Consider the following 25848-nt stretch of genomic DNA (forward strand, 5'->3'; position numbering starts at 1 on the left):
ACAGCCTTTGACTGGCAAGAATCTCGAAGGGCTGACACGCATGGAGCTGGAGCTCCCTGGCTGCAGAACGTCCCGAGTAGCCTGCAGTCAAGTCAGTGTCATCGAGTTCATGGAACGACTCAGTTCATTGTACAAACTGCTTTGTGCCTGTTTGTGGATAATTTTAAATGTATATATACATTTAATATAACTTGATCTGAGATGTTTGAGATGTTTCCTTTTACCTGTTAGTGAGACTGTGGGTGAGTAGCTAGCTTCAGTAACTTCAGACACCTTTGTTAGCTACCGAAATCATTTATAATTAAGTTGGTTTAGTTCACTGCATTGACCATATTCTATTTTTAAAAATTAGCTAGTTTTGGGCCACCCAGTGGCGCAGCGGGTTGTGTGCAGCGCTGGGAAGCTGTCTGCAGCCTCTGCACACTGGTTCCATTCCTGGCTGGCCAGGGAGATTCCCACATGGTGAGGCAGACCTCTCCTGTCTTGCCCGCTGCTCCCCTCAGCAGTGTATTTCAGTCAGTCTGCCTGTTCTGTTCCCTGCTCTGGCTCTGGTGGATTCTCTCATCCTCCCATGTCTCTGGTCTGCACCCCAGCTCTTGCATAAAAATAAATAAATCTTAAAAAAATTAGCTAGTTCCTCTTTAATAGTAATGTTGGGGGGAAAAGGATGTCCTAAAGCTTATTCCATACAGGCTTTGTGGACTCCACCCCCCACTCCAGACCAAAGCCAAAGACACTGGGAACTCCAAATCCCATCACCACCAAAGGGAAGGTGGCTGGGACCTGAGGGTGGGGTTAAGCAGCCAGGTTGGTATAAAGCCAGACACGTGGGCTTTGGAGGGATCCCCCATTTTTGGCTACCTGCCAGCTCACAGCATCAGGCCAGCTCTGAGAGTGCCTTTGGGTTTCCAGGTCGTCGGATCGGGTAGGACGCATTAAAGACTTTATTTCCCTATTTTCTCCCTGAGTTGTACATTTCCTTAATTCCCTTTCCCTTGTAAATAAACCTTTTATTAGCCTTTTGTGTGTGCCTGCAGTGGAGTATTAATCAGTCCCTTGTAAGCAAGCGGGTGAGGACCCACAGCCAGGCAACCTGTTTTATTTCATATCGGGATTGCCCTATAACAGTAATACATTTTGTGCATGTTTTGTGGTTTCTGTACATTTTTATTTCCATATACTTCCTCTCCACAGAATTTTATTGTGGTGTAAGATTATTGCCCAAAACATTTTAAAATCATCTAATTATTTTTTTGGATAGTAGAGGTATCATCTTTTATTCTCATTATGTTTTGCAAAAGAAAAATCTATCATCTACCTACCTACAGCCTTTTTAAATTATATTTTAATATTTTTGGATTGAATTATCAATACAATTATTATTACCGCTATTTGATCAAACACAAGTATATTATAAATATTGGTAATCACTAAATTCCAAAGCAAACTTTAATTACAAATACAACTATTAATGAAGTGGATGAGGGCGATCAGAGAAAAACTATTACTGATTGCTAGGATGGGAGTCCTATTTTTTCACTGTTATGGGTAAAAATAGTGATACTTCTTGTCTACAAAAATAAACAGATGGAAACAGAGAAAGTTTTGTTACAGTGAATTCATTCAAATCTTTGAATCTTTTCCAAGTTTTTTCTTTTTTTTTTTTTTTGCCAAAAATTCACTTAATGCTCTTCTCATAAAAATTATTTCAAGGGCTTTATCCACTGACTGCTTGTCCTTCCACATGTTGAAAGCCAGCAATTGCAGACTGTGGAAGGACTTGCTGCCCAGTTCTTTGAGTACTGACTTAGAATTGCTCCTTTGTTTGAGATTCTTAGGTGCAGTGAAAGGCCAATGGAATCGGTGGGGGCAGGGTCTGTGCTGGGACTGGGAAGAGCCCCTGGAGGGCGTGAGGCTTTATTTACCCAAGCCCAGTGCCCCTTGGGAAGTCCCAGATATCTTTGGTGTTCATACACCAGTGTGAAGACTTGTGGTTTATTTAGCTCTCTACTAAATATGCAAAAACATGTGTATGTGTGGTGGGGTAAAGGTTGGGGGGGGGGCGGGTGATCAAGAACTTGAGTGCTATATGAAAAGGCCCCACTGTGGCCCTAGGACTTTGGACTAGGAAGTTCCCTGTCTAGGTGCCTGCTGTCAGCCGGCCTGAGCTGGAGCCTTCAGGGAGTCCCTCTCAGGTCCCTCTCGGCGCAGTCCCCATCCAGAATAACTGCGAACACCAGGGGAGGTAGGTGGGCTGCCTCCAGTTTCATGTGGTCAGAGGACTGAGAATGAGTGCACTTCCAATCGTTGACAGGTTTTTTATTTTTTATTATTATTATTTTTTTTACAACAGCTGGGATTCAGGCCAGAGGCGCCGGAGAGTGAGAGGATTCACCACAGACGGAGCAGGGAGCAGAACAGGCAGAAGGACAGAAATACACTGCTGAGGGGAGCAGCGGGCGCCACAGGAGAGGTCTGCACCATGTGGATTGCGCGACCCTCGCCGGCTGCCGCCGGCTGGCAGGGATTGAACCGGCGCTGCAGAGGCTGCGGACAGATTCACAGAGCTGCCCTCAACCGCCTGCGCCACCAGGGGAGGCTCCATTGACTGGTATTTTTAAGGAAGAATATTTATGACACGAAAATGACGTGATACTCAAATTTCAGTGACCATATGTAAAGTTTTATTGGCGCACAACCATGCTCATCCGTTAATATTTTACTTATGTCAAAGGCTACTGTCCAGATATGACAGCAGAACTGAGTAGTCTCAAAAGAGACCAAATGTCCTGCAGACCCTGAAATATTTACAGAAAGTTTGTGAAGTGTATTTTAAGTTTCTGAAGGGTAGAAAAAAGGCCACCTCAAAATTCACCCCTTTGCATATAGATAATTTTGAATTGTAGGCACTTCAAATACAGCAAGAAAGAGGCTTCTCTGAATTTCCCCAGTCTCCCTTTAGATGGATCCTCCAAAAGGAACTCAGTTGTCATAATCCCCTTTCCTAGGAGTTTTATCAAGGTTGACTGTTATCACTAGAGAGGCGACCAGAAGTCTCACCCACCACACCCAGACACACTCTGTCACAAACTATATCATATCTCCATCTGTTCTTCAAAGGGCTACTCATCTTTCCTAAAAATCATTTACACTGCTCTAAGAGGGAGGCAGCCGCCTTCAACTTTCCCTATTAAGATGGTGCTTAAACCTGAATTCTAGGTCACCAAGGGGAGTTACCTATTTTTTCTTGGGTCTCTTCCATGTGTACTTAAGGTATACTTGTTAAAGAACTGTTTGCTTTTCTTTTGTTAATCTTCTTCCATTACAGAGGTCTCAGACAAGAACTCAGAAGGATGGAGGGAAATTTATCTTTTCTCCTCTGCACCTTGCTTGTTAGGCCTCCTGCAAGAAATGTCTAGGAGTTTTGGGCCTCCCCGGTGGCACAGCGGATTGAGTGCAGCTCTGTGAAGCTGTCCGCTGCCTCTGAAGCGTGGGTTCGATTCCTGCCCGGCCAGGGAGATTCCCACATGGCGCGGCAGACCTCTCCTGTCATGCTCGCTGCTCCCCTCAGCAGTGCTTTGGGTCTATCTGCCTGTTCTGCTCCCCGCTCTGCCTCTGGTGAATCCTCTCACCCTCCTGCACCCCTGGCCTGTACCCCAGCTCTTGTATAAAAAAAAATTGTCTAGGAGTTTTAAGGAAGACCTCATTTCCCATGAAGGAAGAATTGACTTTGGCACAGAGGGAGGCTGAGTCTGAAAGCCCCCAGTTCAGGGATAGGAGCTACTGTGTTTTCAGAACCAAAGAAATGAAAGCAAATGAAAGAGTTTTAACCCTGGGGCCCCAAGCCAGGGGCATTACAATAGGAGCGTACTTGGCCAAGGGCTAACCCCTGGTATCTTCCTTTGAAGAACCGCGCTGTCCAGGCCACTGGGGATGTCACCAGAGCAGAGGGCAGGGCTCCTCTGCTGGAATACCCCTGTGAAAACAGAGTCTAGGAACACAGCGGGGTTGGTTGCCAGCATTGCTGTGGACCCCTCAGTTTGGGGAGCACTGATTTATACAGCAAGTCGAATCCAGAGTGTGTCTATCACCAGCATCACTCAGCTACAGAGGTACAGGCTCAGAGAAAGGAACAAAGTCAGTATTGATTAAAATTGCAGACTTGGAAATTTGGGGTGTCAGAGAGCCAGGCAGAACCTAAACTACACTAGAAAGAAGTCAACAGAAGAGAATGAGTGTTGTGTGGAGCAAACCAAGGGTCACTTGGGAGTGAAAGATGTGTAACAGGCATGGCTGGGCGAGCCAGATGGAAGGAGTGCTCCCGTTCCTGTCTGGGGGGAAGCGTGTCCCCCATGTGTGGGGAGCAGCGTCAGCCAGGTGGATGGAAAGGAAGAGCTGCTTGGAGATGAGAAGGCACGAACGTCGGTTGGGTCATCCATGAGAGGTTTAAGCATCCAGGATTAAAGTAGGATTTGAAATGGAAGAAACTGGAACTCCAGGTGCCAGAATCTGAGCTGGACGGCAGGAGATCTGGGAGGTCAGCGATGACTGGGCCGACAAGAGCCCAGGGTGACAGTACTTTAAACAACAGAGGCTGGGGGAGAAGGGGCCCGAAAGGGAGAGTAAATAACTCTGCTGTGATAAGTGCCCCGGAATGAAAAATGCCAGGTACTGCAAACAAGGGGGTGTGGTGAACCACACAATTTACGTTAGGAGGGCTCTCTGGGGAAATGACATTTGATTGGAGAGCTAAGAATGAATGGGAGTTTGTTAGCATGCCCTTGAATGACTCAAAGCTGTCATGGAAAAACAGAGCCGCCTCCCCTCCCATGAAGCATGAAAAAGGATGGTTCACGGAGAGGTAGGCTTGGGGCTTTCCCCAGCTCTGCCCCTTCCTGGCAAGGTAAGGTAAGAGCGGGTTGCCTTCTCTGTGTCTGTAAAATGGGGACACGGTACTTGTAGGCTTGCTAAGGAATGCAGATGAGTAAGACTGTGCACATGGCTCAAAACGTGCTGGGTTTAGGTAGCGGGTAGCTGGTAACACTATTTAGAAGAAAATATTTCTCCCGTAATTGCATCCAAGCACAAATGATAACAGCTCTTTCTCTCTGTACCCGTGAATCCTTTCACTACCCTGTGAGGGAGGTGCCAAAGAAAAAGGCCCAAAGAGCAGCTTTCTTCTCTTTCTTCTTTTTGAATCAACATTGCCTCAGGCCCTGGCTTTACCTGCTTTCTGGGTCATGACAAGGGACCTTTTGTTAAAATCCAGGGCACTTGAGAGGTGGCTTCCTGCCAAACTGCCTTTTAATTTATCAGACTCCAAGTTCTCAGGTGTTCAAGTTCTTATTGCTTAACTTTGTAGGCCAGAAGTTGCTGCAGGAGAAGCCAAGTGTTCAAGTACGTGACTGAGGAGATGACCGATGTCACCTGGGGAGGTGGCACCTGCCTGCGGGACCCCCAGCCTGGTTCACACCTCAGCAGTCTGGTGGCCCCCTTCCAGGTGCCTGGAGAACCGTCTCTCAGAGTCTTAGACAAGTTTCCACATCTGATCCTATCATGGGTCGGTTACCTGTATGACAGGTCAAAAGGATTCCACCGTGCCGCACACACTGCCAGCAAGCTATTTGAATAAGACAGGACATCCAGTGAGTCTTTTCTTCCTTTTTCTCATTTATTTTCACCTGGCTATATTTTGGGAGCACTCTGAGCTGTTTTGAAGCCATATTCCAACTGTTTTTTGAATAATTGGTGGCAACCAGGACGTGGAGGCCCAGAACCAGCAGCACAGTGATGGGGTTAAGATGCGCAGGTGGATCTGGGAGATGTGGGGTAGGGAGACCCTGGCCCCCCGGCTGCTGACTGGCTGGGGGAGCACCTTCGGCAGGGCCCCTTCATCGGTCCCCAGGGACACCTGCATTAGCAAGGTGACTACAGATGGTGGTGGAGCAGAGGTAGAACAGGGCAGGTAGAACGGAAGGTGACCCTGTGAAGGGCTAGTTTGAGATCACGTGACACACACCTTTGCGGATGCCTAGAAATGTACTGGGAAATGTACTCCAAGGAGAAGCACGTTTTGCTGGCAGTGGCTTAAGCCGTTGCAAACTGCGCATTAGAAGTCAACACGCCTCATCTTGTTCTCTCTGTGCAGCCTGACCTCTCTCCTCCTCTCCCTTCTCCATGAACTCATTGGGTTAGTCGTCCTGAAGGTTGTGGGGGAAGAGCCACAGGAAGTGTATTTCCTGATGGCCTGCCATGTGCCGGAAATGTCTTCTTCGAGCTGTTGAGGGAGTGCTGCTTATTCCCATTTTACAGATCAGGATACCCAGGCACATAAAAGTTGCTTACTTGCCCCAAGTCATAGTTACCGGCAACACCAGGAACTAAATTCAGGTCTGACTCATGCCCTTTTTACATGCCGGGGAGAAACAATTCATTCTTTGGGATGTAGTCATTGGTGTTTGATGAAGACAATACGAGATGCCAAGAGACCCTGGTGTTTCTGTACAACTATCAACATGCTGGGCTCCTCTAGCCTGCTTCCCAGATGCTGGTGTGCCCTTGGCAGTGTGGAAGGCTCAGCTAAGACCATGTGTGCGCATGCTCCGGGCAAATCCTCATTCTCTGAGACAACTTGAGCTCTCTATCTCTAGCTCAGGTAGCCGCACTCAAGCTGAGATGTTATCAACTGTGCAAAATCAATAGCACCATCCCAGGCAATAAAATGACTCTGTAAAAGATTATCTTTCCACTGGGGATGACCTAAACCTTCAGCTCACGCTTGCCAAATCAGTCAATCCCACCCTGGACATGTCTCTCTGGCCCTTGGGTCTAAGTCCAACATAGGGTGGAGATGGAGGAAAACGCCCCAGGGACCTTGGCCTCCCTGCTGCATCACCCCTTGTAGGGTTAGGCACCAGATGGTGCTAGCTAGGTTCTGAGATGTCCCTGGGAGTCATGAGACCCTTCCTTGAAACTGAGTGCTTGGGAACAAATGCCTGAACTCTGTCCCCAGGGGAGTCTCAGCCCACAGGTATTGGAAGAGAGCAAGGCATGCTTCTGCAGGCTGAGGTTAATTTGGGGCAGAACCAGAAACCAAAAGGGGACCAGAAGATGACAGACTTGGTTGACTGATTCACTGCAGATTGTCTTTCTGCAAACTTGTGAATCCCAACCAACATGGATACTGAATTTGGCAAGTTAATCCAGCTACTTGCCCTGAGCTTCCTCTCCGGGTTGGCAGTGCCCTGGAGGATATTTCTTGTGGGAATGAAGGCTACGTGTTCCTTAGGGCCTGGCTCTGAGGACAGAGCTTCAGAAGCCCTTGCGCCAGTGGAAGCTCAGCTGCGCTGGCTGCCTGCGGACCCTGAACATCGGAAATCCCCATGTCCGCTGGCACCAAATTGGCCTTTTTGTTCCTGCTTGCAGCTGTCTATGGTGCTGGCTGTTACCAGGCAGGTGGAGTCACATATGCATACATAACACTTCCAGAGGAGAGAGGTCAGCTTCTTGATTTTGTAATAGACTCTGCTGACAGGCCACAGGAAAGCATTCCTTCCAGATCTCCTGGACTCCAGGCCTGTACGTTCCATCACCTACCCAACTTCTCCACTCAGATGTGTAATGGACACCTCGAGGCTAACATACCCCAAACTGAACTCCGAAATGTTCCCCTCAACTTTTCCTGCCCTTGGTCTTTCCCATCATGACCACAGTCAGAACTTTCCTTCCAGTTCCTCAGGCCAAAAACCATGCAGTTAAAACCCACATCCAGTCCATGGAAACCTGTTGACTCCATCTTCAAGACTCATACAGAATCCAGTTGCTTTTATCACCTCTAAAAACAAGCCACAGTGCCCTCTCCTTCCTACACAGTGTCTGCCCTTCACCTCTTCCCCTCCCCAGGGTATTTTCACCCTGAAGCCACTGTTTTGTTTTGTTTTGTTTTTAAATCACATCAAACATAGCTTAAAAGAAAAACAAACCCCTAAAGCCTTCCTAGATCACTCAGTTACATACCATGGTCCACAAAGCTCTATACAACCAGGGTACCAACGCTCCTTCCTCTGTGGCCTCTTCTGTTGCTCTCCCGCTCACTCACCTGCTCCAGCCACCCAGCCTCTGTTCCCCCTTGAACGTGCTATGTCTGCTCCTGCCCCTGCTCTCCTGTCCCCCTGCCCAGCATGTCCTTTTCTCCTACATATCACCGTGTTTCTCTGTGACCATTTGGAAATGTGTTCACACGTTCTTCGATGCTCTCCCTTCAAGAGGTGGCACTTAATTCGCCACCCTTGACTTAGTGACTCAGCTCTTAGACTCAAGCAGGCACGATGGTGTGGGACTTCCACATCAGCTTCCTCCTCATCGGCTCTCTTGGGTCACTCACTCCAGTGTCATGAGGACACTCAGGTGGCACTGCAGGAGGTCCACCAGGAAGCAGCTCTGCCACAGCAGTGGGCGTGTGCCACCCTCCCACCCCAGCCAGACCTGCAGATGGTGGAGCCCCATCTAGCTGCTCGACTGCAGCCCTGGAGACACCCAGAGCCATGCAGCTCAGCCCTCTCTGATTCCCAACCCTCAGAAACTGTGAAAGAGAATAAATCTTCGTTGTTACAAGTTTCCGTGTTTGGGGGTAGCTTGTTATGCAGTGACAGATACTCAGTATGCTGCTTCCCCTATCCCTTCAAGTTTTGCTGCATTGTCACTTTCTCAGTGATGCCTTCCTTAACTACCATCAGAACGGTAATGTCCCAGCATTCCCCAGTCGTTGTCTGCCACTTCTGTTTCTCCACTGTACTTAATGCCTTCTCTTACTTACACGTATAATTTACATGTCTCCTCTATTGGCTTTCTTCTCTTACAACATAAATTCCACAAAGGAAAGGATGGTGTGTTTTGTTCATTGGCACAAGTTCAGCACTCAGTATTTGCCCAGTGAATGAATGAATAAATGCTTTGACTTTATCCTCTGTCTTCACTTCCCAAATTCAAGGTAAGTTTTGCTCATTTTATAAACTTGTTCTGATGCTATTTTTCTAAGGATTCTGCTAGGGCTTATCTGTTTTCAATACCTCACAGGCTGAGAAAGATCGCTGGGTTTTAGTGATTAGATCATCTAGTCTCTTTCCTAACAAGAGTCTGCTACAAAGATAAGCACTTTGAAGGCTGGTTGAGTGTGTCTTTCACACTTGATCGATGATGGTTTCCAAGGAGTCTAATTTAGTCAAACAGGCTCCAAAAGACACAAATAATCCAAGCAGCAGAATCCCAAGTGGAGGCTAATCTGATTGTCCTTGGTGCCAGTACATTCAAGTCCGTCATGTGTGGCCAGCCTGCAGTCATGTGGCACCAGAGGGGCAGCTGTAGCAACAGGCCCCTTGCAGGTCCCCACACAACACAGCCAGAGATTTAGTTTCAAATAAAGGAGAAGGAAAGAGTGGGCAGGGGAAAGAGTTGGCAGCCCCTATATCAGAGTAGTTAGCAGGCCTGTCGAGACGATAAACCTGCTAGCCAGGGCCTGAGTTCTTAGAAAGTGCAGGGCCTGAGCTGTTGTGCAACCACTGCTGTGGCTTATCTGCTTGTTGGTGGGTGGATCCTGAGGCCCTTCAGAAGGTGATAAATCCTGACACTTTGACCCGGTGATCTCCACCTGGACACAGACTGCTGTTGTGTCCAGCATCTGTATTGTCAGAATGATCAAAAAGTTATGTAATGAAATGCCATTTTTCTGAGCTCGCGGTCTAAGTGTCCGCTGGGCGATAGGCGTGCCTAGGAGGAACAGGGAATAGCAGGCCCTCCTTCCTCCTGCTCCAGGCCCTCCTTCCTTATCTGACTAGCCGTGGAGGTCATTTTGCATCTTTGAGCCTCAATTTCTTCAGCTGAAAAATGACAGTTTTTAGCTCCCCAACTCCTTTGGCTCCAGCCTTCTCAGAGTTGCTGGACACACAGTGTGGACGCACAAGCTCAGGACCCAGCAGCAGGTGAGGTGTGCCGCTGTAAGCACTTCATGTGGTCCTCGCCAGTGGCTGTGAGGGCAGAGTGCGCAGAGAGCAGGTCCCTGACTATGAAAAAGGTCACATCTGGCCATGGGGGCAAGTGCCCCTACCAAGCCCAATGGCTGGAACTTGTCCATTGAGTCCCCTCACCCACCCCAACCCTGGGTGCCCAGGGAACATTCTCCTTTTTGCTTACCTCTGAATCCTTTCATAAGAGGCTCCTCGCTGCTGGTAATTAGCAAAGCCTAACTCATTCTTCACTCTCAGTGAGATCGCCTGGGAACAATTTGTTACACTAGGTATGTAAAGCAACCTTACTGTAAAAAGGCTAATGCAATTGGCCTTCACTCTTAGCTGGGTTTCAGGCAAAGTGGACAGGAAGCCAGGAAGGGGTGTGTGGACGGGGAAGTCCCGGGGCTCACGGTGCTTCCCAGCTGGGCTGAGCCCTTGACTCACCTTCCACATCGACGTGACCTCTGGTGTGGAAACTGGTACAGTTGGATACGTGTCACGGGGCAGCTTACAAACAGCACTGGGATTAGTAAACCCATCCCGAAACTCCTGGTTCAAGGGCAGGGAAAGTTACCAGTTTAATTCCAGTAGATCATTAGCGATTACTGAGAACTGGGAAAAGGATTCTATGGCCGGGGAGGTGTGTGAGCTTTCCTGAGAAAGCAGAGGGACGGAGCTGAGCCAGCACACGGTCTAGGGCTTCAGTCTCACAGCTAAGACTTTATACCTCGATGACGCTGGTGAAAACACCTTAGGACCTTCTGATGAGCACACGTTTTCCTGACCTGGTGTCTCCATAAACTGCTAGGGAAGCTCACCGCGAGAGACTTGCCCCGGTGACCCAGGCAAGGTCTCCGGCTTGCTGGGACGGTCGCCCGGCCACTGGGCAGACCCGTGTCCCCCCCCCCCAACGGAGAGGTGACTGAGGGCGCGGCGGGAATTTCGGGGATCCTAGTTGGCTTATCCGCGGTCAAAACCGAGAGGAGGGCAGGCGCTTCCTTTTCTCACACTCCCCCTGCTGAATTCTGAGCCGTGGGCCCCGAAGGGCTACTCCGGCTCAAGGAGTTCGGAGAGCCGGGAGAAGCAGCTCAATTCGCTGCCCCTCGCCCCAAGCGCTTAGGCCCAGGGCGGCGGCGGGGCGCTCGCTCTCCCCGGCCCCACGCGCACGCAGTCACGGGCGCGGAAGCGGCCAGGTCTGCCCCGCGCGCCCCGCGGCCGAGCCGCACACCCGCGCCGGGCGCGCCCTGGCCCGGAGGACGGCACCTTCAGCAGCGGGCTGGTGCGGCCCGCTCCCGCCAGGCCGTCTGCCCCGGCCGTCATCTTCCCTGCGGCCGCGCCCTCCCAGCGCCGCCTCCTTTTGTAAATACCGGGGCGGCCCGGCCTCGGCGCGCGGACGCGCAGGTGGGAGCGTGCGGGCCGGCGGGAGCAGCGGAGGCCGACGCCGCGCCCAGCTCCGTGGCCGAGCCAGACGACAGCCCCCGAGGCCCGCCCCAGGCTCCCGGGGCGCGCCCCGGCGCAGGCAGCCCCGGCGCAGGCGGCGCGCACGCAGGACGAGTTAGGTAAGCGGCTCCGGCTCGGCGCTCCTCGGCGCCCAGGGCTCGGCGTTCGCAGGCCCCGCGCCCCGCGCCCCGCGCCCCGCGCCGCGTCCCGCCCGCCGAGCCTGGGTGCCAGGAGCGGCGCGGGGCGGGGGAGCCTGCGCTGTGTCTGCGCCTCTCGCCAAGGGGGGCTGTTGTTGCGCTCCGGGTGCCCAAAATCCAGCGAGCTATTTCCCGTGAAAGACTTTTGCATCTCTGCCTGGATCCCCTAACGCACCCAGAGCTTTGGTGAGATGCTGTTAACGTGTACATGTCCTTTGCATGACAGTGTTGGGGTGGGGGACTCGGCCTTGGGGGAGTGTGGGCTGGCATCTGGAAAAGGTTTGATTTCCTAGGAGTGTAGGTGTCTGCGTGTCCATTTGTGAGCGCATCTTTGTGAAAGGGCGAGAGACTCGTCGCGCATTATTTTGGATCAGGGATTAACACATATGCCAGGTGTTTATTAGTCCACTAGTCCATGGAGGGGAACGTACAAATCCAGTTTTTGGCTTTTAAAAAAAGTGTCTGGACATTTGTTTAAGACAGCTGAAGTCTTAAGACTTACTTCAGAGTTGAAGCAATACCAGGAATACAATGAATTCCCCATAGGACTTTGTAGCAGAGGCAACCTTATCTCTGCAACCAGCGAAAGGGATGATATGATTCCGATTTTATTTTAATTAGTGCAATACTTTGTCTCAGCTCAACTGTATCTTCATAAATATAGTTTGTCCAAGTTTAAAATGGAAATTTATTTCCTACATATTTCCCTCTTTCCCCTTCTGATTCTATTGTACTTTTTCCTGGAAAAATACTTCCTAGTGTAAGACAGGAAGTTGGACCTGATTTGGTTTTGTCAAGATGGCCTTGACTTTAGAGTCTCAGTCTTGAGCTCCTTCATGTCACCATGGTTTGAGTGACACAAAATATTTTAGGGTTTTTTCCCTTGAGCACGTGGAAATGGTCTTCATACTTGGGTTGTTTTTTTCAGTGTCTCCTCTTGAAAGGTCCTGGCAAAATACCTCACTCAACAGAGTAGAGGCGATAGTCAGGGTGCGGTGGACACCTACTGGGGGTACACTGACCATAGGACATCCTTGAAGTATAGGACTTAGGTGATCTTGTGGAAGGGGATTTCCTACGTCATTTCGTTTATACTCTTTTATCAAAGTCAAGTTCTGTTACTGTTTAGTGTTTTTAACTGGTGATTCTATCGACAGCCTATTTTTAACTGTACCTAGACTTGTTTGTGGAAGTGGGTGGCACCATGGAGGAGAGTGAGTGAGAGGTGCCTGCACACCAGGGGCACCCAGCATCTTGGAGACAGGTCTCCTCCTTACCTGCTCTGTCAGGCTCCCCTGGGGCATCCCAGGCTCAAGCAGCCAGAATATGCCTGTTTGAAAACTCAAGAAATACATTTTGACAGAATTAATTTAAAATCTACCAAACCCACTGTGTTCCTGAACTGCCTTCCCATTCCCTTGAAACTGTTGAATTTGGGTCTCCTGTAGATGTGGCCTAAGTGTGGAATGGAAAGTGGCCACAGGAAAGTTAACTGTTGAACAAAGATTTACCAGTTTGGGAATGCTCAGAGAAGCTGAAATGGGGGACATCTGTAAATGTATAAATCAGAAGGAATCCCTGTGATTCTGCACTTTTTAGCCGTTGTTTGTTTGTTTGTTTTTGGCCTGGGCAAGTCAGTTGGTAAGACTCACAGCAGGAAAAGGCATACCCAATTAGTTTTGTTCTATGGGTTTTGTTTTTTAAGATACTCTTAGGTGCATGGTAATTGCATTTCCTCTTCTTGACTATCTTCATAAAATGACATATTCAGGAGTTTCTGAATGTCAGTTCTTCTGAGTCATCAGCCAGCTCATTGTTCTACAGTGCATCCATTGCATCGAGTTCTGTTCCCTATAATTTCATCCTAGTGTGATTTCTGAAATGGTCAGAAAAGAACAGGGTGGGTCAGGAACACCTGTGGCCACTTTAATGTGGTGTTTGGCTGTTTGCAGAGCTGGTGAAACCACTGGAGAGAAGGAAGCGCATCCCACCTGGCCTCCGTGCAGCAGCCCCCTCTGGCCATGTCTCCAGCAGCGGCTGCTGAGCCAGATGAGCTCCAGGAAGACAGGCACATCAGCAAGCTCATTTTCTTCCTTTTTGTCTTTGGCGCCATCCTGTTGTGTGTGGGAGTGCTGCTCTCCCTCTTTGGCTTCCAGGCATGCCAGTATGAAGCCCTCCCAGACTGCAGCATGGTGCTGAAGGTCGCTGGGCCCTCATGCGCCGTGGTGGGGCTTGGGGCTGTGATCCTGGCCCGCTCCAGGGCTCGACTTCAGCTTCGGGAGAGGCAGAGGCGAGGCATCCTGGTGGACCCTGACCAAGCCTTCATCTGTGGAGAGAGCCGCCAGTTTGCCCAGTGTCTCATCTTCGGGTTTCTGTTCCTGACGAGCGGCATGCTCATCAGCATCCTGGGCATCTGGGTCCCTGGATGCAGCTCAGTCTGGACGCAGGAACCGCTGAACAACACAGACACTGCGGAGTCAGAGCCCGCGATCTGTGGCTTCTTGTCGCTGCAGATCATGGGGCCCTTGATTGTGCTCCTGGGATTGTGTTTCTTCGTGGTTGCCCATGTTAAAAAGAGAAACAACTTGAATGTGGGCCAGGACACCCCTGAAAGTGAGGAGAGACAGACCGAGAACACGGAGCCTGTCCAGGTCACTGTAGGTGAGTGGCGTCATTTCTCTGCTTGCTTCTGTCACAGGGGCTGCAGCATCAAAGCTTCAGTGGGCTGCCCTTAGGTCTGGCATAGGTTCATTCTCTCTCTCTCTCTCTCTCTCTCTCTCTCACACACACACACACACACACACACACACACACACACTGCTGTGGTAAGTAAGCTCCATAGGAATCCCTGTACATATCACCATCCCCCATCCCCAAGCAAAACATTGGAATTCCTTAATTAGCAAAATTAATTCCTTAATTAACAAAAACATTGGAATATTAAATAGCCACTTTGACTGAGATCACAAAACAAATAAAGAGGAAAGTGAGATGAATCCCGAGGTCAGCCTCGGAGCCGTGTCTTACCTAAGGGACCTGCCAGTTTCTCACACTGACCTCTTACAGCACTTTGTGTTGGTGGCACATGAGCTCTCATCCCAGGCTGTCACTGGCTGGCTGTCCTTGGTAAGTCCTTAGCCTTTGCTGGCCTTAGTTTATATGTCTATAACTTAGCATTGCATTTCTAAGACTCCTTCCAGCACTGACATTCCAAGATTCCAAGTCTGTCCCAAGTCCACTGGTCTTCTCTGTTTTGAGGGGACCTTTTGCACTGCCTTCCACATTATTCTTTACTTTCTGTAATGTGGCTTCAGGGTTGGGGCAACGTTTGGAAGCAGTGGTGTAGACCAAGATGAAACATTAACACTACCGTCACTTCTTTCCCCCACGGAATGACTGGAAGTTCCTTTTGGGTCCAGGTTCTATGGAAGAGATGAGCTACCGTTTTCCAGAGTCAGTTACCTGCTGCCCTCCCCCACCCCCCGCCTCCCATAGAACATCCGTAACTTTGGCCTCAGTTTCATGCAACCAAGGAAAAGTCCTGCTGCTGCTCATTTTTGTAAGTCCCCAGTTTTGGCCTCTTGCTTTTGAGAGGCTAAAGCCTGAAGAGCCACAGCCTGTCATCTAAGAAAGCGAGGTGAAGGCGGTGGTAGAGCAAGAGCCCACTGCATGAACTCCATTCATGCCTCCTCCAGCACCCCACTGGGGCAGACTGGCTTAGTACCTCCATGCTGGAGAGGAAGAAAGTGAGGTCCAGGGATATCAAATGACATGTCCAAGGTCACAAATAGCAAGGGGAGAGCCAGGACCCAAACCCAAATGATGGACGTGCATATACTGTCGCACAGAGCACCCTCCCCAGAAACACAGTGTGATCCTCTCTGCTGGTTTCATCCTTCACTGGTATTCTGGGCAGTTGGTACATGATAAAGGGCTCACCTAATGCAGGCAGATGTTACAGATGTTCATAATAAATGCACTCACAGGATACTCTAGTCTTCCACTTTGTGGGGAACATATCAAGGTGTGCTAGGCTAACTATCAGGGGAGTTTGGGGGCCCAGCCTTCCACAGGGGACTGGAGTCAGAGGGAGGTAGGAGCGGCCTGTTGGGCCACTCCTGGGTGGTTCTGTCCTGATGTGGGTGGGCTCTGCAAGGTTTACAATCTTTTCCACTTAATCTTTTTAATTCCCATCAAACAGTGAAAACCTGGCACCCTAATTCCTGGTTTTCTTCTCCTTTGATATTATGGAAAAGGCTTAAATTGTTAGAAATCATGCCTTCTTTTAGCACAATTGATAAGACTCTAGACGTTGTCTATCAACAGTCAGTTCTGCCTTATGAGGGAAATTGGGGTGATGAGAGGAAGTTCCTGGCTAGGTCTCAGAATTCAGCTGCTCCTAACGTGGAAGCCCTGCTCCACAGGGTAGATACACCGAAAGGCATGATATCCCAGTTGTGGGCAGACTCAGTGGGGTCCCCTGGCTACACCAGCAAGTTCGTGAGAAAGCCCTTCCCTGGAGGCAGGCACGAACGATTGTCAACGAACAGAGGACATCATGTCCCACAGGACACAGTGAAAGAGGAGCCTCAGAGGAATCGAGGACCCCTTCCCAGGGAAAGCAGGGTACAAGGTATGGGAGGGCAGGGAGCAGACTGGGCAGAGGCAAGCACACGCGCGGGGCAACTGGCAGCTTAGGACGTCTCTGGCGTGTGTCTGCTGAGTGGATTCAGCCCCAGCAGCTGATTCCCAGAGCGTGTTCTACAATGTAGATTAAAGCAAACATTCAACTTCAGTTCCTCTGGCTTACCAAGACCTTCTTTAAAAATTTAATGAGGACGGCAGACGACTGTGTGCTTTTATCGCCTTTAGGTTAGCCATGTATATTTTAAGCTCTAATCATCCTCTCCTTGCAGAAGAGATGGAGTTAATCAATTCCCTGATGGGCTAAGTTTTCCGGGAAGTGGTTGAGGAAGCTGGTGGAGAGTGGAACCACTGTCCAGACTGCCCCTAGGGGGGGGGTGTTTCCTCAGACATGCAGATAAGTGCCACTTGGTGGTGGCCTGTGAAGGGGTTTGCGCCTGCTCAGCAGTTTTCCCTGCTGCACACCCTGCCAGGCCTCCTACCTGTCCCGAGGCAGTAGAGCTGAGGCCTACTATTTGTAGGTGTGGCAGCTGATGCCTAGAGGGGGTATGTACTTGTTCAAGGCCACACAAGGTTGGTAATTGGCAAATGGAACTCCAGCAGCTTTAAAGAGTCCTGTCCTTAATCGGGCACACATCAGTCTGCCACTGGTGGGAACCAGTCACCTCCCTTCAGGGGAGTAAATCTTCTGTCCTACATTTCCTGTAGCATTGGGTGCTGCCAATTTATCACCAGCCACCCTCAAACCTCTACATAGAGTGCTGCCATGTGTCTAAAATGTTCTGGTCAGCCTAAGGTGTGTTTTGGATTGGAAGCAGAGTACAAATTAGAGCTTGTGTCTGGTGCCTTGTGACCCCTCTCTCACCAAAGATGAGGAGTGATCAGTAGCAACAGAAATACTAAAAAGAAGCTTCTCTTGGAACTCGACTTTCCTTTGTAATGTGTGGGTGAAGTGTTGGTAGGTAAGCCTCCCTGAGTGTCAGCCACACTGGCCGGAGGGCAGCCTTGTCGTCTTTCGTTCCAAGATTGAAATTGCATTTGGGGAATGAGGCACTTTACCCCACAGCTAGGTTTTGATGAATTAAAATTTTAAGTTGAAAATAAAGCTTTATCAGTGATAGGCGTTCTAGAGAAGATAAGGAATCTCATTAACAAATGCTTCATTTCAGTCTTGCTTTGAAGATGTAGGCCCACCTAAAAAAATTGTAGCAAAATATCTGTACCTCACATTGCCATTTCATCATTTTTAAAAGTGTAGGTGGCTTTAAGTAAATTCAGCCATCTAGTTCCTGTACTTTTTCATCATCCCAAACAGAAACCCAGCACCCTGCATTAAATAGTAACTCCCATCTCCTTTCCCCTCCCAGCCTCTGCAGACAACTACCCTCTGCTGTCTCTGTTCATTCAATAAACCCATTAAAAAATTCTGGCATTAGCAGCAGGTGCTGACCTTTTATATTGATAGGCCAAATATAGAATTAATTTACTTTACTCTTGCTAATCTGCTGGCATTTATTGCTCATCTGTCTTCAATGAAATGTTGCGTTTCCCTAGGTGATGCTGTCATCATATTCCCACCGCCCCCACCGCCTTACTTTCCTGAGTCTCCAGCATCTGCGGGAACTCACAGTGTGCTTCCCAGCGAAAATCCACCATCATACTACAGTATTTTTAGCAATGGGTAAGACTTTCCATTGGAACCTCTCGTGCACAGTCCTGCGGTCAAAGGACCCTGAACCTGGTGGCTAGACTGGGGAGGAGCCTGGAGGGAATCTACAGTGGAGGATGACAGTGAAGAAAGTAGAGGTCAGGCCGTCAGCGGGAGTGACTGTATGGCGGAATGCGCCTGTCTGAGCAGCAGGGAGCTGATGGCGAGCTAGCCTGCCACACAGGGCGAGTGCGAGGTGGGTCTTGGAGGTAGACTGGGTGGACTGGATCTGGGGAGAGAGATGAGGTGCTAGACATGACCTGGGAGCAGGGCAGTTTCCTGTAGAGACGCCTCACAAGGGAAAGGTGAGCTAGGAAGCAGTTCCTGCAAGTGGCAGGGAGGAGCATGGCTGGAAGAGGCCTGGTACTTTCTCTAATGGGAAACCAGGATGTAGGAAGTAAAGGAAGAATTTCTGGAAAATTTCACAAGCCAAACAGGAGGCATGAGTGGGGGTCAGCGAATAGCGAGTTTAAAGACACTGACATGGGTGCAATTTTAAAAGCAGAGAATGCAAGACCCAAGAGCCACAGGAACTTTCTGGGGCTGGGTTCCTAACCTGGCTGTTCATGCTGTGGGCACAGGCTCTTGTTCCCAGTGGGTGGAATGCTGGAGCTCCGACCAGAGGCAGATGTAGGAATTGCCCTGTGTGGATGAAGGGTTGGTTAGGCTCTGGGTATTTGTACAATTGTTAGTGGATTTCAGTGTTCAGTACTCCTGTGATGAGCTTCCTCAAGCCTTAAAACAAATGTCCAGTCACTTAAAAATCTACTCCTACTGCTGCTGTTCGGTTTCTGTGTGCCAGGCTGGCTTTTCTTGAATGACCTCTGTAATTCTCATAGCCGCTCGGTGGGTAGGCAGTTATTATCCGCATTTTACAGATAAGGACACTGAGACTTAAGGAAGTTAAATAACTTGTCCACGATCACACAGCTAGAAGGCAGGAGAGTGGAAATTCAGATGTAGGTGTGCCTTTTGCCAGAATCCACAGCATTAACCAGTGTGCCCGCCTGCCTCCCTTGGAGTTTTGGCTTAATGATTGAATTTTCTATTTGCATAAGTTTACCTTCCTTATTTTAGCTCTCAGAAGCCAGAATAGCAGAGAACAATGGCCCTGTGTGTGTGTGCTCCTTCTAGATGCCATCTATGCTTTGTACATGTCATTTCAGTGACAAGGGAAATGACAACAGGAGTGAGACTGTCAGTGTAAGGCCCGAGGAATTGACATCTATCTAAAACAGACTATGAAAGAAATGACCTTAGCTTTTGGCAAATGCTCCTAAATGCATCCAGCTTGACATTTGTAGAGAACCTCATACTTCAGGTGTGTCACTCTCTCCTTTCACATCTTCTTTCTCTTAGCAGGACCCCAACTCCTGACGGCCAAGGGGCAACCTCTGCGAGAGATCGAGAATCTATCTATACTATTTCTGGAACAACTTCATTTTCTGAAATCTCACAGCCTCCATATCTCTTATCCGAATTGCCTCCCAGCTACGAAGAAAAAGAAACTGCTGTTACCACCACCTCGTCTCCATCTTCTGAGCCTTCCCCACCATGAACTTTGAACACCAGCTCAATTTTATATAGGATTGATCACTATTTTATTTAATTTGTTTTTTAATAAAAAAATCCAATAACATTGGCTACGTCTTGCTTTCCCTAGTATGGCGTCAACATCAGTAACAAATCTTCCAGGTTAGGCTGTTAGCCCTCCAGGCCAGGGAGAGGCAAAGTGCCTAAGGCAGGCACTTAAGCAGAGTCTTTCTTGCTTTTTAAAGCAGGGTCTATCATTTAGACCCTCTTCTCCAGGACTTTGGGGTCAGTCCTGTTGGTGGTTGAAGAAACAGAGACTCAGAGAGGCTAATTAACTTATTCACGGTCACATCCCTTCTGCATGGTGAGGCTGGGTTTTGGACCCAGCTGGCAGGTTCCTGAGAGCCGGCTCATGTCTCTACCCTGTGCTGTCAAAGGCCAACAAGCAGGGTTTGTTAATGTTTAGCTTGGCCCATTCTGTTTCCATGCTTAATTGCTTCTGGGGTGGAGAGAGGAGATTGCTCTTCTAATTTCTTTATTATTTCTTCCTCTTCTTCCCTTTCCTCTCTCTCCTCCTCCTTCCTCTTTCTGATCCTCTTTTCCTTCTTTCGTTTTGAAAGAAAGTCACTCACTGGGCATTTACCAGCATACGGATAGCCCAAAGCCTGAGAAAAAATTTCACTGGAGAAAAAATTTTTCACTGGAGAAAAAATTTCTTGGGATCCTTTGGGAACCAGATTCCCCTGAAGAGGTCCATGAAGGCTGTGCCTTTCTGTGATGATATGTACCAGAGTCACACTGTCTGGACGCCAACTTCTACTCTGATAAAAGTCTTGGTATAGTTAGGTACAGTAGTAAATGCTTATTTCTCTATATAAACCCTAATAATGGAAGGGGTTAGCAGTTCTAACCTGGGAGAAACTGATTTTTAGAATGTAAAATCTGTAGCAGTATCATTTTGGATAACAAAATGTGATGTAGCAAAAATGTGAACTTTTTATGCCTTTCACCCAAACCATGATCCCCATAAATATCAGTATCATCCAGCATTTAAGTGCCTGAATGCAGAGCTTAGGGGCATTAATGCTCCAGTGGGCTAGCTGAGGTATGACAGATTTCATGGGAATCGCCACAGTACATCAGGGGAGACTGTACCAGCAGGACCAATCTATTTCCAAATTAGACATTTATTGGATTGAATTGCTTTTAAACTTCTGTTTTTTTTCTTGATAGTTAATTATTCACATTTTAAAATTAGAACAAAGGGTAGATTATTAACCATTTCCGTCTGTTTTTTTTTTTTGTTGTTGTTGTTGTTGTTGTTGTCCTTGTTAAGATGATGACGCTGAAACTTCTAGGTCGAAATAGTTTTAAACGTTTATGAGTCTTATATAATCAGGAGCCTTTTTAATGGCTCAAAGTTGAAGTTTGTGACCAGGTATTTACTTTTCTATGTCAATAAACTTAAGCAGGCACATATTAAAAAAAATAGCAACAACAAATGCTGGCGAGGTTGTGGAGAAAAAGGAACTCTCCTGCACTGTAGGTGGGAGTGCAAACTGGTCCAACCACTGTGGAGAGCTGTGTGGAGATTTCTGGACCTACTAAACATAGAGCTTCCATATGATCCAGCAATTCCACTCCTAGGTATTTACCCAAAGGACACAGAAACATCAATTCCAAAGAACACCTGCACCCCTCTGTTTATAGCAGCTCTATTTACAATAGCTTAGCTTTGGAAACAGCCCAAATGCCCAAAAATAGATGACTGGATCAAGAAGATGTGGTACATATACACCATGGAATATTACTCAGCATTCAAAAAAGATAAACACATGCAATTTGCAGCAACACGGATGGCGCTGGAAGGGATCATGCTCAGCGAAATAAGCCGGAAAGAAAAAGAAAAATACCAGATGGTCTCACTCATAGCAGGAATCTAGAAAACTTAAATAAGGGACCAGGAAAATGAATAACTATAAGAAAGAAAATATCAAAATCAACAAACAACTATGAACCAGAGACACTCTGTGGGGGGTGGGGGATGGAGAAAGGAGGGCTTGGGGTCAAAATAAGGAGGTTGTAATTGTATGGGGAATATAAAAAATAAAATTTAAAATATGATAAAAAAATAAATTTAAGCAGAAACGCTTCGGTGTAAGTTTGACATTGAGATCAAGGAAGTCTGTGCCCCCCTGCAGCAGTGCTGACGGGATGCGGATGCCATGGCTAGACTGAAGTTACGGAGCAGAGCTGGCGTTTGTCATTTAGTCATAGGAAGACACTTCTGTCTGCCAAGGCTCTCGGGGGACATGCAGCTTCTGAAACCTACCTGGAGACCGTGACTGCTTTCCCTTTCTTTTTCCCTTATATGTGTCCACATTCTTTTTTATTGAGATGAAATTCATATAACATAAAATTAACCATTTTAAATGTCACAATTCAATGGCATTTAGTACATTCGCCATGCTTATAGCTACCACCTCTATCTAATTCCAAAACATTTTCATCATTTCCCCCCACAATGAAGCCCTTCACCCTTTCACCAACTACTCTTTATTCCCTTATTATATAGCATGATGTTACAATAGTTCTATTTTATTGTTACTGTATTAATCTACTGTGCCTAATGGGTAAGTTAAACTCTTCGGCATGTATGTGGAAAAGCATAGTACAGGTAGGGTTCAGTACTCTCCTTAGTTTGACATCCACCGGGGGTCTTGGAACATATCCCCAATCCTCTACCCTTGCCCCTGGCTAAAGGGGGACTCGTGTAGATTGACCTTATCTGAGTTTCAGTATGTGATCTTTTGTGTTGCCACCTTTCATTTAGGAAGGTGTTTTTGAAGTCCCTCCCCACTGTAACATGTATCAGTACTTCATTCGTTTTTTATAGTTCACCACTCTGTGATTTGTTCATTCATTCGTCCTTAGATAGACATTTGGGTTGCTTTGCCTTTGTGCCATTATGAATAGTTCATTTTGAACATAATGTACAAACACTTGCTAGAATATCTGTTTTCAATTCTAGGAATGGAATTGCTGGGTCCTAGGCTGACTTTGTCTTTGAGGAACTGCAAACTGCTTTCCATAGAGGTTGCTTCACATTCTCAGCAGCAACATATGAGAGCTGCAATTCCTGCACATCCTCACCAACTCTATTGTTTGCCTTTTAAATTATAGACATGCTAGTTAGGATGAAGTGGTAGCTCGTTATAGTTTTGACTTAACTTTCCCTAATGACAAAGCAATAGAACATCTTTTCAAGCGCATTACATGTTTTTGAACAACAAATATTATCATCAATAGCACACAAAAGCTTACTTTGACCTTTCCTTCTACGGTGTCGGGCAGTGCCGTACCCGACCTGATGGAAAATAGTGACAAGGGCTGCAATTTCAGGTGGAACAAGGTAGATGGTGCCACCATGCCATGGCCATTCTATGACAGCTTCTAGTGGATTCTTTGTCCTCTCTTGGGATCAGCGAAGTGGACTAACCCAATCAACCCATTCTACTGAAAGTAAAGCAATTTTTGACTAGCTAAGTCTCTTTGGTATTTCTCCATCAATTTGTCAGCTAAAGCAGAATGGGGCAGGACAAGGGAAGTGGGTTTTTAGAGCTTGAAACCTGAGGAGGAAGGCAAGAATGTGCTTACCCAGTTTCCACTTGAGGTGATGTGGGGTGGAGAGAGGGGCAGGAGTTTAGGTGGCCTCTGTGGCATCCTCGTTGGGGTGACTGCTGGCCTTCTGATGTTGCTGCTGTACAGAGGACTGAAGTGGTGGGGGAGGTGGTTCTCCCGGAAGGGGTCTTCATTCCAGTTCAGGTTATAGGAAAGGAATGGATGCAGACATAGGAACTAGGCCTCAGAAGTTGGTCTTAAGTAGGTGAAAGAAGGAAGGCAGCCTGGCTGGATCTTTGGGGATCAACAATACAAAACTTGATGACTGCTGAAAAAGTTAAATTCCCTAGTCCCATTCCAGACTAGTCCAGATCTCCAGTGGGGTGATGTTTATGTACTGGAATCTGGGAAATCCTTCCAGAGAGGGCACTAGAGAGAAATTGTAGGAGCAACACCTTTTGGGCTAGATTATCTGCCATTATGAGCTATTTGTGACTTTCAGGCCTTCTGGAGAGTTCTGTATGCATGTCCCAGTCTGTGCCCTGGGTCCTTGAGTAGAGGATGTGGGTTCACAGTTGGCCCCCAGTGTTGATGGGGGCCTCACATGGTCTCCCCATCCCAGTCTTCTGCTGGTAACCCATGAGAGCCATAAGGGAGTGGAGAAACAAAGTCGGCATCATGTCACATGCCTTGTCCTATCTCACATGGGGGTCCCGCTGCATTCCCAGACTAAAGGGAACTTCATACTCATTTATTAACTGAGTGTACTCACTCATTTAACTTCTCCAACACATTCTTTGTCAAGTTCAAGATGGGACTGTGTGTGTGTAATGGAGCATCAATGACATTTATCAAGACCTGGTGGAGTAGAGGAAATGTTAGTTAGGCTGAGATGGAAAATGCTTGAAATTTGACAAATGGGGAACAGTATGAGGACTGCCCCAACAGGGCTCCTTCCTCTCAGTGCCTCCTATCCTCTAATGGACCCAGTTGAGTAAGTTACCTGGACAATGTGGAGGACTGGCCTCTGCCAACTGCCACCTTGGACAAAGGAAAGCTTACTCCTTGAGCCTCTGGTAAGGAGCCTCTCCAAAGAAGAGAGAAATGGGGAAGCACACTATGGGGGTGGTGGGCGGGCCGCATGGAGGAAATGTCCTCTGACTGTTGGTGGGGAACTGCGCGTGGTTAGTCTGCTTCATGCCATGAGCCTTCCCGGAACCTGCATACCTGGGATTCCCGGAGCATCACCCATGCTGCCACCAAGCCAAGCGCCCCGGCGTGGGAACAGAGTGGGGACTCAGATGCAGCTTTCTCTAATAAGGGATGTGTGGGGTGTGGGGGAGGATTCCAGCTGGTTGAACCATGTGTCTGCTTGAAGATGCTGTCTGAGCTTTACCTCACTCCAGGGGGTGCCCCAGCCCTGCAGCTGAAGGGGTTGAGCTGCTATGTATTCTCCCAGAGGTTGTTTGGGTATGAAGGGGCTGGAAGTCGGGTGGGGTGGGTTGGGGTGAATGAGCCCCACCGTAGTCTTGTGCCAAGCACTCAGAGGGTATTTCCTTAAAGATCTTGGAACTGGCAAGTGGATGCCACATATCAGTAATAGGTGGGCCAAATGGTTTATTTATTAGGGGTTTTCCTAAGGAAGGAGGACTGTCTTTCTGGGAAGACAGGATGGAGAGGCCATGATAAAGAGGATTGGGGAGGTCCTGAGCCAGCCCCGGGAGGACCTGTGAGTCTTTGTCAGTCAGTGTCCTCCTGATGCCCCCAGACTCCATGTAGAAAGTAGCCATTTGCCTGCCTGTCAAGATTCCTAGGCCGTACCAGCCAGCTTTCTATGGTGGGCCAGACATCTGTTCTTAAGACTCTTAGGTCTGAAGTTGTCTTCAAGATTTCCTTCCTTAGGCTCTGAAACTCTGCTTCTCCCTCATAGTCCCCAAGACAGCACAGCTGCTGGGAGGCCACACGGTGCTCTTGGGTCTTTCTGTCAGGCTGGAGTTTATCCCTAGGAACCTGCAGGGTCAGGGCATTAATACAGCCCTTACAGGCACCTGGCCAGGCTGAGCTGCCTTCAGGCTGCACTGAGAAAAGTGACAAGTTATCCTAGGCCCTGCAGCTAGAATCTGACAGAGTCTGACCCTGAGGACTGTGTCCTTCACAACTCTGCACTGGGAAGGGACCTTAACTCCAATTATGCCACAGGCAAGCCACTGCCTGCTCCCATCCTGGCCATGTCTTCTCTGGAAAGGAACTAAATGGCAGTTCCTATCAGGGTCTCCTCTTTCCATAGTAAGTTGCTGTCTTTAGAATTCTTTCTCTATTTGAATTACAATTTAATATTACTACTAATAAAACTGAGTTAAAGTCAAAGATCTTTTGAAGTTTTTTAAATCTTTAAAATATATCTCACTAAGCATATACATACACTTAGAATAGTATGTTGAAGGTCAATTAAATAATTATTTGTTTCTATAGTACCGATTTGATATACAACTAACGCCATTTATTCCCATGTATATTAAATATTACATTTAATTTTGGTTTTTAATTTAATTTTTGAACATATAGGCATATACTATATGAAAAGGTATATGCAGAGGAGTCCTGCCCTCCCCTCATCTACCCTGCTCACACCCTCTAGTCAGCATCATTTTTATTAGTTTCAGGTGTATCCGTCATGTTTCTTTTTTGCAATAGGTATATA

At 48.0% G+C, this 25848-nt stretch overlaps 1 protein-coding gene and 1 long non-coding RNA gene across 4 annotated transcripts; one reads left to right on the forward strand and one right to left on the reverse strand.

Moving 5' to 3' along the window:
* The first annotated feature begins 11535 nt into the window (after positions 1–11535).
* On the forward strand, positions 11536–19582 carry TMEM171 (transmembrane protein 171). Of its 3 annotated transcripts, none has more exons than XM_037529620.2 (4): positions 11536–11563; positions 13594–14302; positions 17840–17966; positions 19353–19582. In XM_037529620.2, exons 2-4 carry the CDS (start codon positions 13663–13665, stop codon positions 19549–19551), a joined length of 966 nt encoding a protein of 321 aa, XP_037385517.1. In that variant the 5' UTR covers positions 11536–11563; positions 13594–13662; the 3' UTR covers positions 19552–19582. The 3 variants fall into 3 exon arrangements, with proteins under 3 accessions (XP_037385517.1, XP_037385516.1, XP_037385518.1); XM_037529619.2 differs by lacking the exon at positions 11536–11563 and adding an exon at positions 11725–11827; XM_037529621.2 differs by lacking the exon at positions 11536–11563 and adding an exon at positions 11725–11827 and having other exon boundaries at positions 19356–19582.
* LOC129144760 (uncharacterized) lies at positions 19304–23999 on the reverse strand. The gene is made up of 3 exons (XR_008549305.1): positions 23920–23999; positions 23184–23441; positions 19304–19484 (listed from the first exon to the last, which is right to left on the reverse strand). It is a non-coding gene; the product is annotated as an uncharacterized LOC129144760 (long non-coding RNA).
* Positions 24000–25848: the final 1849 nt, after the last annotated feature.

Source organism: Talpa occidentalis, unplaced genomic scaffold (assembly GCF_014898055.3).
Source record: "Talpa occidentalis isolate TD23 unplaced genomic scaffold, MPIMG_talOcc4v2.1 talOcc4.6, whole genome shotgun sequence".
NCBI classification, from domain to species: Eukaryota; Metazoa; Chordata; class Mammalia; order Eulipotyphla; family Talpidae; genus Talpa; species Talpa occidentalis.

Excerpts from the sequence above, each read along its gene's own strand:
- TMEM171 (XM_037529620.2), top strand. The coding sequence starts at position 13,663 with ATGTCTCCAGCAGCGGCTGCTGAGCCAGATGAGCTCCAGGAAGACAGG. Across the intron at positions 14,303-17,839 it reads GCCTGTCCAGGTCACTGTAG|GTGATGCTGTCATCATATTC; the intron begins GTGAGTGGCGTC and ends GCGTTTCCCTAG. Across the intron at positions 17,967-19,352 it reads TACAGTATTTTTAGCAATGG|CAGGACCCCAACTCCTGACG; the intron begins GTAAGACTTTCC and ends TCTTTCTCTTAG.